Source organism: Coenobita brevimanus, chromosome 65 (genome assembly GCF_032717465.1).
Source record: "Coenobita brevimanus isolate Jiangsu-jjx chromosome 65, ASM3271746v2, whole genome shotgun sequence".
NCBI classification, from domain to species: Eukaryota; Metazoa; Arthropoda; class Malacostraca; order Decapoda; family Coenobitidae; genus Coenobita; species Coenobita brevimanus.
Window position 1 is genome coordinate 29,934,644 of NC_137018.1, and position 17,068 is coordinate 29,951,711.

At 38.8% G+C, this 17,068-nt stretch overlaps 1 protein-coding gene across 1 annotated transcript in view; it reads left to right on the plus strand.

Annotated features, from left to right (window-relative positions):
* The window catches only part of NfI (Nuclear factor I), a 483,234-nt gene that overhangs the window by 257,515 nt on the left and 208,651 nt on the right, over positions 1 to 17,068 (plus strand). Inside the window, exon 10 of the mRNA XM_080276464.1 lies at positions 3,694 to 3,860. Coding sequence (XP_080132590.1) covers positions 3,694 to 3,860 — 167 coding nt within the window. The remainder of the gene's footprint in view (positions 1 to 3,693; positions 3,861 to 17,068) is intronic.

Here is a 17,068-nt window from a genome sequence, read left to right on the forward strand (position 1 = left end):
CAATCTCTCAGAAGGGGTTGCCTACCTGTGGTCAGTGGGTCTGCTCTACCAAACAGACCAGAGTTAAGCAATAACATCATCAACAACAAACATGCTTCTTACATACTTTTATATTTCCTCCCACATGTCTCATGTATATTTTCATGTATACACCTTCCAGTTGCTTGTGCAGTAATATTTGATATGATTTTGTTAAGTCCAGTTTTTTTTTCTCTCTCTCTCTCTCTCTCTCTCTCTCTCTCTCTCTCTCTCTCCATTTATTGTGCCTCAGTTTAGAGTAAACTGCTAATACAGTTGTCATCCTCTAGATTCCTGTCATACCATGGGACTAATAACTTTTTTTTTTTTTTTTTTTTTTTTATCAATCCATTTTTCAATCTCACATCACCCTGAGAATATTTTGAGCTAATTTTCTTTCCTGTCTTGTCATTTACTACTCAGTACGTACCACTCCCTCTAGGTGTGATATTACTTATTTATATTGCGCGTGCGTGTGTAATTTAAGATTTCTTCAATATTTTTTCTCTTACTACACTCGCAGACTGTCTTGATACCCACATTTACTCTGAAGTTACATATTAGTAGTTGCTTTCTTTCTTTCTTTTTTGTTTAATACTAAGTAAATGTAGTAAGGCAGGCTAGGATGATGGTGGTGATGTTGAAGATACAAGGCCTGGAGGGTAGAATTACATAACTGGAATTTCTAAATGGAGATTCCAGATACAGTTCATTTAGCAAGCAGCCTTACAATTTTTAGTAATGTTGAGAGGTACATTATTTCCATTATATGCAAGCCATTACTTGAAGATGACAGACAACCAGAACAAAGGTGTGTGTTGTTTAGGAAGATGACCATAACAGTGATTTGCTGGTTCATTCATCATTCCAACACAGCTTTTCATGTGAGTCTCAGTGCCCATCTCCTCATGTGGTCATTGACTTGTGTTCTCACATTCCTTTTCCTTCATACCCTTATCACCAGTTCAGTACAGAACTTTAAATTACATGCTGTCATAGTTTCTCTGCATTAATGTTTTGAGCAGCAGTACTGCATGATATTTCAGTTCTTCATCCCTCTTGTTTTTCCTGATCTGGAGAGTCATTTCACCATTTAACCCTCATATAATCGTCAAGATGTTCTCATGTTTCCTGACTATACTCTTGTTCTCATTCCTTCTCTTCAGTTTCTGTTGATTCGTCCTCCTTCAGAGTGCATCAGTACAGTATAAGTATTCAGCAGATTGAAAGGAGACAACTGCATCACTTGTGTAGCTCTTCAACTAACCAAGTGCTCTTATGTTTTGGCTATGTGGTGCTATTAGAAGAAGCCGAATACATAACAGCACTACAGCATTGATCAAATAAATAGTCCTGCAGTAAATAACACTTGTATGAGAGTGGGAAGACTGCAGTGCATTGAATTATAAAATTAGCAACTTCCAATCACTGTTACAATTGTACATGGTTATTGTACAGTACTGTCTTATGTATTTATTACCACAGTTTTTATTTGCTAAGCATTCTCATCTTCAACTACTATTCTTAAGTTACAAGTATAAAGATATATGTAAAAATATTCAATTTTGTGTGGTTATACTACTAGAGAAGTATTTAGAGAAGACGTCTTTAAATTGCAGCTAAACTTGTTGACGGTGCTTGGAGTGGCAATTGTGATGTGTGGTGAAATTCACCTTTCATTAAGTAAGCATGTAGGAGCAAGCACTAATGACATATTCATTATAGTTTTTGCCTACAGTTAAAGCAAGACTTTGGTTGTTGTTCTGTGCATGGTGTATGTAGCTGTCAGTAAATACTGATTTACCAAAAATGCTGGCAGTCACTGATGGTGTATAAAGTATACAACATCAGTGATCATTGGGTGATGTGCAGTAGTTTTTCATGTTGCAGATAAATGATGTATTTGTTTAATTCATAATGGTAGAGCCGAAACAAACAAAAAGAAATAAGTTTCTTGACCCCTGACATATTTGAAAGGATTTTGAATTTTTCATAGCCAAGTCACAGATATTTGCAAGTATAAAACGAATCAGCAGTTCTGACAGTGTTGTTATAATTTCCCTCCAAATGTATGATGTTTTGTGGTTGATTGATGTTATATCTTGTGTATGGAATGGAGATTATTACACTGCTGCCAGATCATTTGCCTTGCCCCATATGCTACTTGCAAAGGTCTGTGAATTAACCAAATCAGTTGTACATATAATTAGTCTTACTTTATATAATTTGATCTCTGACACATATATACATTATATGCATTTTTTTTGAATAACAAAAAGCACTGTATGGCATAATCTGCAATACCTAAACATTACTTCTTCATTTACTAACCCATTTAACAGAAACCATGATATTAAACCAACTGCAACTTCTAATACAGTACTTGATTAAGTAAAGCATCCCATGGTCATCATTTTTTGGGGGGTGGGGGGGCTTTTCTCTTTTGTAAAACTTGACTACTAAAGAGGTGGTGTAGTTCATCAGTATAAGCATTAAATTGCACAACTTTTATAAATTACTTGTGTTCAGTAAAGTTGACTTGGGTACATCAGAGTTAAAACAGTGTGTGTGTGTATATATATATATATATATATATATATATATATATATATATACAAGTAGAACCTCTCTCATTCGGACTATATGGGGGGAAGGGTTGTCCGAATTAGCAGATTGTCCGGACCATCAGGGTAATCTCCAGTTCATACCAAAAACTATCTGCATATGGTATATTTGTTAATTATTAACATATGTGGCATTTTTAGAGTTTTTCTTTTATTTTCACCACAGTCACTGTTTGTAACATCAAATTTTAAAGCAAACTGTCTAATTTTATCTTTGTTTTCTTGGTATCTGACACAGTTTGTTTGGCGATACCAAACTCGTTCACGAGTTTTCCTGGAGGAACACCAGCCTCTAGTTTATCCAGTATTTTCACTTTATCTGCAATACTTAGTGTTACATGCTTCCTTTTAACACCTTTATTCATTGCCAAAGCTACACTTGCATTAAGGGGCAAGGTAAGGAGGATTAACTTTTGAAATACAGCATAAAAATATAAATGGTTGGTGAACTAGTTGATGAAACGAATGCTAGCGTGTGTTTAAACAGGCGCCCATGTTGCGACCTTCATATCCAAGACAAAACGAATGACGATCGCTTTCCGCGCCGATACTGAAAATGACTTTAGATTTACTTTCAACATATTTTTGGAGTTTATTATTTTTAAATTTTGTCCGAATTAACAGAAATCCGGATCAAAGGGGTCCGGACCAAAGAGGTTCTATTGTATATATATATATATATATATATATATATATATAAACCAAATTATGGTGCCTGGTGAGTTGTGGGTACCTGGTGAGTTAGTGAGCAGTTAAGGTGCACCAATCGGATTAAGCCTGTGCAGGTTTATATCCAAGGGGTGGTTGGCATGAATTGCTGACGCAGTGCCACTCAGGGTTGAGTGAGGCTGGTCACTTTCATCTTAAATGCCAGGACCAACTTGCCTAGCCCCGGGCGTCTATGCTTCTCGTGGGGCAATACTGGATTAGATGATGGATGGATATATGTATAAAAAATAACTTTTAGGTATCAGGTGAATTAGTACTAAAGATGCTGTATATTTCACTGTGTTATTGGTTTAAACTAAAGTATTGTTTGGTTCTTCTGCAGTGCTACCGCCAATGTCCCTTAGCAGCACTGTCATGGCAGGTGCCCCCAGCTACTACCATGAGGCAGCACCTCCCTCACCCACTAAGTACCATGAGAATGGCCATGACACTTTCTCAGACTTTGTTACACTGGTGTGTCAAGAGGCACAAAATACACAGCATACACAGGTAAGTTACCTCAGGGTATATGGGAGGTTTCCATGTGGTAAGGAAAATTGTCTGGCATTAACCAGAGTAAAATATCTAAGGTATCAGCTGCTGTTTAAAGACTGAGTTAGTTTTTAACCATTGGTCAACAGAAGGGTTTCCCTATGGTGAGTAAAAATCATCGGCTTTAGTCAGAGTTGAATAATTGTCATCAATTGCCATTTAAAAGAAAATTTTATAAAAAACTTATGTTATGCACAAGTGAATAACCATAATTTATTGATGTGTGACATGTGGTAGAAGCATAGGATTATGCATATACCCATGTCATGTTTATTTCTTTGAGAGATTCAGTGAATTAGTGTCAGTGTGGGGTAGTATCACTCTGAAAACATTAATGAGTAACTGGCTCGTATGCAGTCTTCAGTAAGATGGATAACAGTGTGACAGGAATTACAAAATGTTTTACTGATGCTTTACATGTACGGATATGATATATTTGTAATATAATCAATAGATGATACAGTTCTGTATGAAACTTGTGTGGGTGCTAAACATGTGCAGCTAGCTTGGAAGCAGGGAAGGATGTATCTTTTGACTAGGAGATGGGAAAGCCTCCTTTGTTGTACTGTACAGGGATACTGGGACAGAAGAGAATGTGATAACCACAGAGGTGTCAAGTATCCGTTTATTTGTCCAGTGTCACCTTAAAGATGCAAAGAATGATATGTGTATGCGTGACTTATGTCACTGAGTATGCTGCTGATAGCCCTACCGCACCCCATCCCTTGGTGGGAGAGGAGGTCAGAATGATGTTTTTTATGAAAAGGGGAGAGAGAGGGCAGATCCAAGGTGGGAGAAGCGAGCACCTGCACCCCGAACTCTCCATTTCACCAAACTTACGTACTGTAATGAAATTCCATGCTTTTGTGAGTGTATTCTATATTTATGTGCAATAAGGTATACAGAGCAAAATATGAGTCTCAGAGACATTTACTGGATAATCTAAACTAGCATTGTAAGGAAGAATATGATATTCAAGGTGGCAAATCAAATAAAGAGGGAAAACAGGGATATGTCATAGGTAAGCAGTGCATGAAGAATGATGAAGGAAAGGTACTGGCAGACAGTGAGGATATTAAAGACACCTGGAGAGAGCATTACAACTAGTTGCTGAATGAGGAGTTTGGAACAGAGAAGGATTGGAATCAGTGGATCCAGTGGCCTTTGATTGATGCAGCAGTTGGTGTGAGCAGGGCAGTACGCGGCAGGATGCAGTTGGGAAAGGTGGCAGGTGTGTCTGGGTTGGCTGCTGAAATGCTGAAGGCCTCAAGAGATTTAGGAGTGGGCTTAGTTACCGATTTGATACGCACGATTATTTACGAGTGTGTTGTCCCACATGACTGGCAGAAGTGTGTGTAAATGTTTACAAAAGAAAGAGTGATGCCCTGGAAAGAGGAAATTGTAGAGGCATAAAACTTTTAGACCAGATAATGAAAATACTGGAGTGAGTCCCAGAAGGTATGTTGAGGGGAAAGAGTGAATATTGATGAGATGCAGTTTGGGTTTATGCAAGGCAAAGGGACCACTGATGCCAGGAGAAATATATAGGAAAGGAAAGAGAGCTGTACATTGTTTTTGTTGATATGGAGAATGCTATTGACAGAATCCCTGAGGAGGTGATGAAGTGGGCAATGAGAAAGCTTGGGATCAAGGAGTGGTTGGCTAGACTGGTTAAAGCTGTGTATGTGAGTGCACACACCCATGTGAGAGTGAATGGAGATCTGAGTGTTGAGTTTTCCATTAATGTTGGCACATATCAGGGCTCAGTTTTTAGCCCCTTATTATAGTAGTGGTAATGGTTCCCTAGGCAGTCTGGCTGAACATCCCTGAGTCCTTATGGAAGGCCACGGCTGAGTCTGGGCTTTCCCACAGAGCTCTCAAGGAGTGTTGTTGTGTTGTTGGTGCAGGCAGTTGTGTACAATGCAGTCTTCCATAATGTGCTTAATAGTATGGGGTGCTGTGTTGCATCCTGGACAGGCATCAGTGACGGAGTCATCCAGCCACTTCTGATAACTCAAGAGAGCTGGATGATGCCCACATCTCAGCCTGGCCAGGTGGACCTTGTCCTCATGAGGGAGGTAGGATTCGTAAGGGTGGTTATAAGGAGGCTGTGCATGCAGCTGTGTGTTGTCTTTGAGTGAAGGATCGACGAGTGATTTGAGCATGAATACTGTATGCCTCTGGAAGCTGGTTTGTGGCAGGCGAGGGGGAAGAGATAACAGTATTTGTGTATGATACTGTGTGCTGGGAGTTATTTTGATATGCCGTGGTGTGTGTGGATGTGCTGCCATGTAGTGTAGTGGATGATGTGGGTTTGTGGAGTCTACGGCAAGAATTTGTGTGCCTCTCATGTCTAGATGATCCTTGACTTTGAGGACTTTGGTTTCTTGGTGTATGTGGTCTGTAGGTATAGTAGCTGTGCAGTCTGTGATTATTTTTAGGGCCTTGTTCTGTATGGTTTGTAGAGTGTTGTAGTGTGTTTTAGTGAAGTTAGAAGTCCAAGCAAGGCTTGCATAATTCATCACTGAATGTATATATTGTTTGTATACTGTGGTGGTGGTTTCTTTGTTTTGTCCAAATGTTTTATGGGCAAGTGACCTTAGGGCATTGAGTCTTGGTGTTAAGTTGTTTTTAATGTTTGTGATGTGTTGTTTAAGTGACATTGATGTATTGTATGTTACACCAAGGATTTTTTTTGGGGGTAGGGGGATTATTTATGTTGAGGTGTGGAATATGACTATGTTCTGCTCTCCAGTTTGTGAGACGGGTCTCTGTAGATTTGGCTGGGGCTGTTGTGAGTCTGTTTGTGGTGAACCATTTGTGTAGTGTGTTGAGGTCAGGTTGAAGGATGTGTGTGGCTATGTTTGTGTTTTGGTGTGTACATGTGAAGGCGGCATCACACTGGGACAAAAATGGCTGACATGCAAGCCAGTTTTGTAAGCCGCCAGCCAAACTGACCCACGGTGAGCGAGATTTCGCTTGCAAGGTGAAATGGATAACAATTTTCACTCACAGCTTGTTGGTGGTATTAGAACTCAAATAAGCCTATATTAATTTTGTGACTGGTGAGAAAATAATTATTCTGTTATCACAGAAGGAAACTTTAACTAAAATTGATAAATAAGTACAATTTAATTCTTGTGGTTTTTATTCATTTCTGTTTTTTTCTTGTGACTTGAGATCAGTATTCGGACACCCGGGTGATCAGCTGCAAAGGCTGTCTGTTTTGTTTCCAAACAGCAAGTGGAAAGCAGATTGTGGCTGGTATTCAACATGAATCCTGTGACAAGGAAAACTCTAGTAGACTGCCTTGTGGCTCTGGAGTTGCTGAAGTACGTGAGACAGTTGCAGAAACTGAGAAAAAGAGAGTGGTTACTGCGTGGTGGTTTATTTACAAATGGCCACGAGGCGCCAAGGCAGATGACATTGCTAGCTGTTTCGGCTCGCAAAAACACACGTGCGACGGCAACTCAACTTTGCTAGCCGTTTCGCCTTACAAAAGCTGCTCGCATGTTAGCCACTTTTGGCCCAGTGTGATGCTGCCTTAAGCGTTATGTCTGCATCGGAAGCCATGTGTATTTGTGGTGTGTGGGGTGTGGGTATGTCGTGCATGTATAGGTTAAAGAGTGTATGGGACAAAACAGATCCTTGGGGAACACCATTTGTGAAGTTTCTGATGTTTGCCCAACAAATGTTACATGTGCACATCTGTCTGCTAAATAGTTTACCAGCCATCTTTTTGCGTTATTGCGCGTGTTTGTGTTGAATATTTTGTTCGTGAGGTTATAGCAGGGGATGGCGTCAAAAGCTTTGCTAATGTCTAGTGTGACTAGGAGTGTTCTGTGTGGTGGCCTAGCTGAATTATGCCATCAAAAACTCTTTGTGTAAGGTCTGTAAGAAAAGTGTTTTGTGGAGTGTAGCACCCGAAAACTATATTGTGATGGGGCAAGGGGGATGTTAGGTGTAACTAATTGTAATACCAGTCATTCAGCCCTTTATTGTTTGTCATGGTGCTTGTAGCTCACTCACATGACTTCGGAAATGGACTCTCATGGGAGATGTATGCTGATGACTTGGTGTTGATAACAAAGAATGAAAGGGAGGCAGAAGAAAGATTTTGAAAGTGGAGAGACAGACTGCACAAGGGTTTGAGAGTAAATGCACATAAAAGAAAAGTGATGATAACTAGGGCCGGTGACCATGCTGTCAAAGTAGAGAGAGAGTGGCAATGTGTGGTTTGCCACAAGTGTATTGGAAGTAACTCCATCTTGTGCAATATTTGAGATAAGTGGGTACATAAGAGATGTATTCGTATTACAGGTAGACTGTGAGATAATGCTAATTTCGTGTGTGTGATGTTTTGGGGGTGAGCATGTAGAGATTGTCAGGTGTGAATTTTTGATTTGACTGGTGAGTCTCTTGTGTGTGTGGACGAGTTTTGTTCATTTAGAGGACATGTTATGTGCTGGAGGTGGTGCTAAAACTAGCTCTGGCTACAGTAAGGAGTGGTTAGAGAAAGTTCAGGGAACTGTTTCTGCTCCTAACGTTAAGAGGGAACTCCTTCCATGCTAAGGGATATTTGTTTGCGCCATGTGTTAGGAGTGTAATGGTGTATGGTAGTAAGACCTGGGCAGCGAAGGAAGAGGGTATTTGTAGGCCGAGATGTACAGAAATGACAAAGTGTAGACAGATGTGTACTGGAGTGTGTCCTTGAATGCGAGGCCTGGGGGGTGGCAAGGTCTGTGATTGAAGAATTGCGAGGATGGATAAGACTGGAATGTATTGGTGTTTTGATGAGGAGGGGTAGATTGACATGGTTTGGGCACGTGGAGAGGAAAGAGGATGACAGTTGGAGGCAGAAAGTGAAAAGTGTAAACGTCAGGGGTAGCGTTATGAGAGGCAGATTGGAAGAAACCTGGGACAAGGTCATAGAGTGTGATTCAGGGATAAGGGGATGAATGTGGAGGCCACCAAAGATTCAACAGCTGCCATTATTTGACCAAGGCCCATACCTGCAAGCATATTGGAGCCTTTAGTTTATAAATGGTACAAATGATTATATAATAATTAATGTTCCATCGCGCTTTTACTTATTTGTAATTAGTTACTGAATTCATCTTAAACTGGTGCATAGCTAAGTTAAAGAACCATTCTGGCTTCACTTTGTGGTGCCATTGCTTGTGCTTTACTTTAAATACTTATCACTCATAAAAGTTTATGTGCCTCCACACAGCCAGTTCTTTCAGGTGGCTGTTGTGATGTTTTGTCCGTCCATCTATCCATCATCCAATCCTACGTTTCCCCATGAGGAGCGTAGGAGCCGGGGCTAGGCAGTTAGTCCTGACATTTAAGATGAGAGTGACCAGCCTCACTCATCCCTGAGTGGCATTATGTGAGCAATAAACCCCAACCACTCCTTGGATATAAACCTTCACTGGCTCAATCCTATTGGAGCACAATAATTACCCACTAATCCACCAGGTACCAAAATCTGGTTATGAGGTTACCACCCAGCGTAGTAAATGGTTTCCTGGTGTACAGGAAACCATTTGGCTTGTCACACAGTGTAGAGCCACCTACAGGCAGAAGGAAGAGGGTGACTCTACACTGAGTGACAAGCCAAATGGTTTCCTGTACACCAGGAAACCATTTATTATGCTGGGTGGTAACCATATAACCAAATTTTGGCACCTGGTGGTTTAGTGGGTAATTATTGTGCTCCAATAGGATTGAGCCAGTGAAGGTTTATATCCAAGGGTTGGTTGGGGTTTATTGCTCACGTAATGCCACTCAGGGATGAGTGAGGCTGGTCACTCTCATCTTAAATGTCAGGACTAACTGCCAGCCCCAGGCTCCTACGCTCCTCATGAGGCAATGTAGGATTGCATGATGGATGGATAATTCTTATAATCCCAGGATCTTTACTGAAAAACAATACCAGAATGAGCCCTAGCATCAGATGAAGTTTCATTACCAGCACAAAAAAATATTCTCATGAGCAGGCCAGACATATCATTGTAGTTCTTGCTGCTGTTGTGGCATCAGGCACATTTGAATATTAACCCAGGTGATATGCAAACTGAAGTTGCCCTACTTTTGCATATCACTAACCTCCTCTTGAGGTATGGAAAGAGAGTTGAGGGATATTTATATATCAAGGCAATGGAGACTCATGATTATATCGGTACAGCCACATGAAAATACCATGGGTTAGCACCTTCACAGACTCAACTGCAGCTTATAAAGGTTGAAATGATTATTGATCCATTTTCAGGAAATTATTCATGGCTGAGGCAGATTTCTCCATGACTGGTTCATGGTAGTGGTATTACTGCTGTATATAATTATTGGTGGTGATGATGGTGTTTGGTTGTTTTGTGCTTTTGATTGTTCCTCCAGTCACCACCATTCATGCTCCATTGCTGTTGCCTCCCTCACAAAGTCATCATCAGCTACATTCCATCACCATCATCACCTACAGTAGGCCGGTGGTTATAAAACTTTGTAGCCCGCAACCCACTAAAAGTGTTGACAGAGACTCACTACCCCCACCATTCCTGGAATCTCTCTCTCTCTCTCTCTCTCTCTCTCTCTCTCTCTCTCTCTCTCTCTCTCACACACACACACACACACACACACACACACACACACACACACACACACACGTAGAGGGATTCAACCGAGTAGGACGTGCGACATTGGCGCTCCGTACCGAAACAACACGGCCAGTGGCATTACCTAAATTAGTATCTTTGCATGAGTCAAGCTCTGTACTAGGTTAGACTAAATGATTTTTCATTATTAAAAGGAAAAAAAAAAAAAAAAAGTTTAAACAAGACTTGTTCAAACAGGAAAGAAAAAGAAGACGAAAGAATATGCTGAGTCATATGAGGTTTGTTTAGACTACAAAAACACGGGGATTGTAAGTATATACTTTGCACTTTTAGTATTGCAAAATGGATACATACTTTAGTAAAGCAACTTTGGAAAAGAAAAGGGATAAAAGTAAAAAGCAAAATGATGATTTCTACCAAGAACTGGTTGAAGTGGAGACTCACAATAGACTGGTTGAACGTGTAAACAAACTAGAAATGGCTTTCAAAAATGAAATGGATGAAATAAAGAAGCAGATGCATGTGCAAAAGGAAGAAATAGAAAAACTAGGAAGGGAGGCCAATAAGAAAGACACAACCATCAGTGAACTAACAGTGGAATTGAGTACACTTAGGAAGAAAGTGAGTGAAATGGCAAGTACAGTAGTCAATCACGAGAGTGTTATGGAAGAGTTAAAAAATGACACAGAGACAATTAGGCAAGTAAGCAGTCTTATTGACCAGGGCAGCGATACTGATGGGAAGATAACACAGGTGAATGAAGCTGTGCAAAGCTACAAAAATGATGTGGAAACCACGTATGCTGAAATGGTGAAAGTAAAGAAAGACTTAGAAACAAGGGTGGAGGAAAAGAGCATTAAAAACGAAGTGAAAAGAATAATCCAAAACAATCCAAAGTTAGTCAGAGATTCAGTAGATATAAACAAATCAATAGTAATCACTGGTATAGAAGAGGAAGATCTAAAAAACAAGATCACAAAAGACAAAAAGGAGATGGCAAATGTAATGAGCTTACTGAAGGAAGTAACAGAGGAAATCTGTAGTAAAGACATAGAGGAACACAATAGGTTAGGGAAATATGAGAAAAGCAAGACAAGACCTCTAAAGGTGACTTTCCAGAGTGTAAACACTGTGGAAGAGATACTAAAAAGTGCAAAGAATCTTATGGAAAAAGAGGAGTTCAAAAATGTATGGATAAAAAGATGCCTAACACAAGAGGAGCTGGAATTACTGAAAGAGAAAAGGGAGGAAGCAAAAACAAAAAATGAGGGAAGATCGGAAGAGGAGAAGAAGAAGTTTTTTTACAAAGTAATAGGATTGCAGGTACGAAAGTGGTACACAAACAGGATGGAATAAAAAGGAGGAAGGTAGTAGAACCATGTCATGACAAGTATATAAACAAGAAGATAAAGTTGATGTACTCAAATGTGGATGGAATGGTATCTAAATTACTAGAGATGAATGATTATGTCAGAGAAAATGAACCACAGATAATATGCCTAACTGAAACAAAATTAACACCAAGGATATCCAATGACATACTAAACTTAGAGGAATACAATATATGGAGAAGAGACAGAAATTTAAAAAAAGGAGGAGGAATTATGATATTAACTAAGAAAAATCTAAAAGTCAATGAAATAAAACTAGATATACCATCACAAGTAAAACTGATTGCAGTAGAGATCAACACATCTGAAGGTAAAGTAATTGTAGACAATTTGTACATGCCACCCAGATCAAGCACATGGGAAAGAGACGAATATGAGGACCTGGCAGAGAGTACAATTCAGAGTTTAAGATCATTACTACATAAAATGGAAGAGAAATCAGAAAGAATTATACTAACTGGGGATTTCAATACAAATATAAATTGGAATACTCTAGATATAATTAGCCAAGAAAGCTGTTGGGACCAAAAGCTCCTGGATCTCGTACAAGAGTTCTTCCTAACGCAACATGTGAGGGAAACCACCAGAAAAAGAGGACTTGATGTACTTCAGTGCTAGATCTAATATTTACTACGCAAGAAAATTATATTGACAGTTTAATATATCACCCTCCACTCGGCAAAAGCGATCATGCAGTACTAAATTATAACTTCAGGATAGCATATGACATAGTAAACAGCAATGACAGCTACAAAAAGAGTTTAAACTATAAAAAGGGAAATTATCAAGACCTAAAGAAGTATTTCTTAGAAACTGATTGGGAAAATGAGCTTAGAGGACAAGATTTAGATGCTGTATATAAAAAATTCTGTAAATTATATGAAATAGGAGTCCAGAAGTACATCCCACAGCACAAAGAAGCAGATAAGAAAATACAGAAATGGTTCAATACAGAATGTAAAAAATCAAAAGAAAGAAGAGATTTCTTGTGGAATAGATACAGAAGACATAATAGTGAAAGGGCATATAATAATTACAAACGGGCAAGAAACGATTATACAAGAATAAGGAGGGAAGCCCAAAAACAGTTTGAGGAGGATATAATAAATAAAAGTAGTGATCAACCAAAGCTGTTTTACAACTATATCAGAAGCAAAACGAAAGTAAAAGATATAATACAATCAAGTACGGACGAGGGAATCACTTATACACAAGAGAAGGATATTTGTGAAGCACTAAATAAGAATTTTCAATTAGTTTTTACAGAAGAAAAAAATTTTGAGAGGGACTGTGTGGAACATGCATGTCCACACATACTACCAGATATACAAATAGCAGAAAAAGCAATACAGGAGGAGTTAAGTAGATTAGACAGAGGAAAAGCAAGTGGTCCTGGTGAAATTTCATGTTGGGTACTACGAGAATGTGCAAAGGAGTTAAGTAAACCATTATTTTTAATTTTCAAGAAATCCTTGAGTCAAGGTAAACTACCTGATATTTGGAGAAAAGCAAATATTGTCCCCTTATTCAAGAAAGGAAATAGACAAAATCCACTCAACTACCGACCAGTATCACTGACCAGTGTTGTAAGCAAGGTATTAGAAAAGCTTATAAGAAAAGCTTGGGTAAACCATCTAGAAGAACACAGTATGATAACAGAAAGACAGTTTGGTTTCAGAAAAGGAAAATCATGTGTTGCTAATCTGTTGAGCTACTATGACAGAGTAACAAACACAGTACAGGAAAGGGAAGGATGGGTGGACAGTATCTATTTAGATTTCAAGAAAGCTTTTGACACAGTACCACACGAAAGACTTTTATGGAAACTATACCATCAAGGAGGAATTCGAGGCAAACTGTTTTGTTGGACGCAAGACCTTCTCATAAAAAGAGAAATGAGAACAGTACTAAGAGGAAACTACTCATCATGGAAAGAAGGGACTACGGGAGTACCACAGGGTTCAGCGCTGGCACCAATCATGTTTTTAGTGTATATAAATGATATAAACAGTAACACTGGAAATGAGAGCTATCTGAATATGTTTGCAAATGATGCAAAAATACAAAGGAGAATTACTAACACAGACTCTTGTAAAGAGCTACAAGAAGAATTAAATAAACTTCATGAATGGAGTAGTACATGGCAAATGAAATTCAATGTGGACAAGTGTCATGTAATGAAGTTTGGTAAAAGTGGAAAAAGACCTGATTGGGATTATAAGTTAGGAAATAAAACCCTACACACATCAGAAAGAGAGAAAGACCTAGGTGTGATCATCAGTAACAGACTATCTCCGGCTGACCACATCAGCGAGAGGGTACGGAACATGTATACACTACTTGCAAATATGAGAATAGCATTCACATACATAAATGAAGACATGCTAAGAAGGATAATAAAATCATTCATTAGATCAACCCTGGAATATGCACCAGTAGTCTGGAGTCCTCATCTCAAAAAGCACATAGACAAGATTGAAAAAGTTCAAAGGACCGCTACAAGATGGATACCAAGCTTGAGGGACCTAAGCTACGAAGAAAGACTAAATAAACTGAATCTACCAACACTACAGGAGCGAAGGAAAAGAGATGACATGATAATGCTATATAAGTGCATATCAGGGAAGGAGAAAATAGACATAAATGATTACTTAACACATGGAGAAGCATCAGCAAGAGGACACTGCAAAAAACTGCATAAGGAGAGGTGATAAAGACGTAAGGAAATTCAGTTTCCCAAACAGAGCAATTGACCAATGGAATGCACTACTGAATGAAATAGTGTGTGCCAAAACAATTCACAAATTTAAGGATATGTACGATAAATATGGTTTAAGACACGGGCCAGTACGAGCTTGACTCATTCCTGTATAGATACAACAACACCGCCTCTGCTGGTCTACCGAGTCTCCCACGATAGCCAGGAAAAGGAAAGAATACAGTAGTGGGAGAACTAATTATCAGCCTGGCCAGTGAAATGGGCCACACAGTATTCATATACCATTCAAGCCCACGGAATCCTGTCTTCACCAGATAGCTAGTCTTGTTACCGCGCTCCGATGTAATGACTGACGTATCGCTTACCACGTCGCTCACACACACACACACACACACACACAGGGAGTCATCAGAGGTAGACGTGCAGCATCGGCGCTCCGTACCGAAACAACACAGCCAGTGGCATTACCTAAATTAGTATCTTTGAATGAGTCAAGCTCTGTACCAGGTTAGACTAAATGATTTTTCATATTAAAAGGAAAAAAAAAATAATAAGTTTAAACAAGACTGGTTCAACAGAACAAAGAACCACGAGGAAAAAAAAATAATGCGCTGAGTCAGCTGGATTTGTTTAGACTACAGCAACACGGGGAAACTATACATACTCTGTAAGTACATACTCTGTTCATTTAGTATTACAAAATGGATACATACTTCAGTAAAACAAATTTGGAAAAGAAAAGGGATAAAAGTAAAAAGCAAAATGATGATTTCTACCAAGAACTGGTTGAAGTGGAGACTCACAATAGACTGGTTGAACGTGTACACAAACCAGAAATAGCTTTCAAAAATGAAATGGATGAAATAAAGAAGCAAATGCATGTGCAAAAGGAAGAGATAGAAAAACTAGGAAGGGAGGCCAATAAGAAAGACACAACCATCAGTGAACTACCAGTGGAATTGAGTACGCTTAGGAAGAAAGTGAGTGAAATGGCAAGTACAGTAGTCAATCACGAGAGTGTTATGGAAGAGTTAAAAAATGACACAGAGACAATTAGGCAAGCAAGCAGTCTTATGGACCAGAGCAGTGATATTGAGGAGAAGATAACACAGGTGAATGAAGCTGTGCAAAGCTACAAAAATGATGTAGAAACCACATATGCTGAAATGGTGAAAGTAAAGAAAGACTTACAAACAAGGGTGGAGGAAAAAAGCATTAAAAAGGAAGTGAAAAGAATAATCCAAAACAATCCAAAGTTAGTCAGAGATTCATTAGAGATAAACAAATCAATAGTAATCACTGGTATAGAAGAGGAAGAAGTTAAAAACAAGATCACAAGAGACAAAAAGGAGATGGCAAATGTAATGAGCTTACTGAAAGATGTATCAGAGGAAATCTGTAGTAAAGACATAGAGGAACACAAAAGGTTAGGGAAATATGAGAAAAGCAAGACAAGACCTTTAAAGGTGACTTTCCAGAGTGTAAACACTGTGGAAGAGATACTAAAAAATGCAAAGACTCTTATGGAAAAAGAGGAGTTCAAAAATGTATGGATAAAAAGATGCCTAACACAAGAGGAACTGGAATTACTGAAAGAGAAAAGGGAGGAAGCAAAAACAAAAAATGAGGGAAGATCGGAAGAGGAGAAGAAGAAATTTTTTTACAAAGTAATAGGATTACAGGTACAAAAGTGGTACACAAACAGGATGGAATAAAAAGGAGGAAGGTAGTAGAACCATGTCATGACAAGTATATAAACAAGATGATAAAGTTGATGTACTCAAATGTGGATGGAATGGTATCTAAATTACTAGAGATGAATGATTATGTCAGAGAAAATGAACCACAAATAATATGCCTAACTGAAACAAAATTAACACCAAGGATATCCAATGACATACTAAACTTAGAGGAATACAATATATGGAGAAGAGACATAAATTTAAAAAAAGGAGGATGAATTATAATATTAACTAAGAAAAATCTAAAAGTCAATGACATAAAACTAGATATACCATCACAAGTAGAACTGATTGCAGTAGAGATCGACACATCTGAAGGTAAAGTAATTGTAGACAATTTGTACATGCCACCCAGATCAAACACATGGGAAAGAGATGAATATGAGGACCTGGCAGAGAGTACAATTCAGAGTTTAAGATCATTACTACATAAAATGGAAGAGAAATCAGAAAGAATTATACTAACTGGGGATTTCAATACAAATATATATTGGAATACTCTAGATATAATTAGCCAAGAAAGCTGTTGGGACCAAAAGCTCCTGGATCTCGTACAAGAGTTCTTCCTAACGCAACATGTGAGGGAAACCACCAGAAAAAGAGGACTTGATGTACCTTCAGTGCTAGATCTAATATTTACTACGCAAGAAAATTAAATTGACAGTTTAATATATCACCCTCTACTCGGCAAAAGCGATCA